At 42.3% G+C, this 1,620-nt stretch overlaps 1 protein-coding gene across 1 annotated transcript in view; it reads right to left on the bottom strand.

The window, feature by feature from the left end:
• Window positions 1–1,620, bottom strand: part of Pmar_PMAR016757 (protein transport protein sec7, putative) — a gene marked incomplete at both ends in the record, with an annotated part of 3,705 nt that overhangs the window by 1,300 nt on the left and 785 nt on the right. Inside the window, 4 exons of the mRNA XM_002769926.1 lie at window positions 201–258; window positions 306–385; window positions 556–661; window positions 706–843. Coding sequence (XP_002769972.1) covers window positions 201–258; window positions 306–385; window positions 556–661; window positions 706–843 — 382 coding nt within the window. The remainder of the gene's footprint in view (window positions 1–200; window positions 259–305; window positions 386–555; window positions 662–705; window positions 844–1,620) is intronic.

Genomic DNA, 1,620 nt, shown 5'->3' with positions numbered 1-1,620 from the left:
CTAGATCACATCCTTCCTCAACTACTCTAGTAAAGATTTCGAGAGCCACTCTCTTCATTGTGGTACCCTCTGCTCGAAATTCCGTGAGAAACTACAAATCTGGGCGGCCTTCCCAGAAACACTTCACACGTACAGTTAAAGTTACCGGAAATTCCATCGATCAGTTTATGCGCGCCAAATGAGCAGATCCTCCCGCTTACCAATCCTAGCAACAGCTTCACTCTCGTGATGTACACAGGCTCCCAGTAAAGCAAGTATCTGCGGAAAAACACGAGAAAAAATTCTCCGACATCCGTCATTCTAACCTGTGGGAGGAGGAACCCTAGGCGATCGAAGCGCTTGTCCACAAGACGAGTCAATGCCGATACCGCCGATAAACATGTACCTGAACAGAAGAAAAGGAAGAGATACTCACTGGTGCAAAAAATAATTGCTGATGTAGAAGTTGCATAAACGAATTGCTACATAAATGAAAAGCAAAATATATAGCCCGTGAACTTTGCTAAGTGTTCTAGTCAAAATACAAATATACTCCATAAAGTTGCATAAACTTACTGCTGGTGACACCCTGCTCGGTGGCACTCCTCTCAACCGGAGGGGTGGGTGGCCTGTTACCAGGCGTCAACAAATGCAGCATATCGTCAAACAAGGGAGATAATACCTAACGATATGAGTAAGAGAAAGTCATCTAGTCCCAACTATTACGCCGTTGAAAACCATGAGTAGAGTGTCGTTATCGAAATCATCAATCTGTGATGTGAGGCACTCAAACAACTTATCGATAGCGGCTGTACGAACGTCTCGTCGGCTGTCGAAAACAAGTACTTCCAACCCATGAAGTATCTGAGAATCGTCAAAGTCAAATCACTTGCAAGGAGACCCTCATAGATTTGTATATGACAACGACACAATGTTGCTCAATCTTATTAACTCTATTGATAAAAGTATATAGTGAGGTTCCTATCAGTTCGCGACACACACCATCATTCGACCTGCTGGTGAGCGATTCACAGTTCTTCATCAGATAGTGATATCGTACTGCGCGACCCCTCATCTCTCATTGATGACCTATTTGACGGTTTTTCCATCAGATAGTGATACTTTGCTGGTTGATTACTTAAGCTCCACTAATGACCTATTTGACGGTTTATTGTTCACATAGTGATACTGTGCTGGTTGATTCATTAAGCTCCACTAATGATCTATTTGACGGTTTATTGTTCACATAGTGATACTGTGCTGGTTGATTCGTTGCGCTCTATCAATGAGCTTTTTGACGGTTTTTTTAATCGGATAGTGATATTGTGCTGCTCAATTTTTTCAACTATATAAACTAGTATTTGACCGTTTCTGAGAATTGATAATCATTGACACAGTGTCATTCAGAGAAACCATTTCTCTACATGACCCCTGTGTCCGCAATTAAGTCACGCAATACCATTGACCTTGTTCGAGAGCTTTTGACGGTATTTTCATCAGATAGTGACGTAGGGTGGGGCCTCTCATTGCCGTTAGCCCAGTATCGAGCCAGAAGTTCCGATTCCTATTTTTCCATCAGAAACATCAGAGAAATTTTTTCCTGAATGAGGATCCTTGATGACGGAACGCTAATATACGGAA

Source organism: Perkinsus marinus, assembly GCF_000006405.1.
Source record: "Perkinsus marinus ATCC 50983 genomic scaffold scf_1104296964394, whole genome shotgun sequence".
Taxonomy (NCBI): Eukaryota; Perkinsozoa; order Perkinsida; family Perkinsidae; genus Perkinsus; species Perkinsus marinus.
The sequence above is the reverse complement of the archived record's forward strand: the minus strand, read 5'-3'. Positions and strand labels throughout refer to the sequence as shown.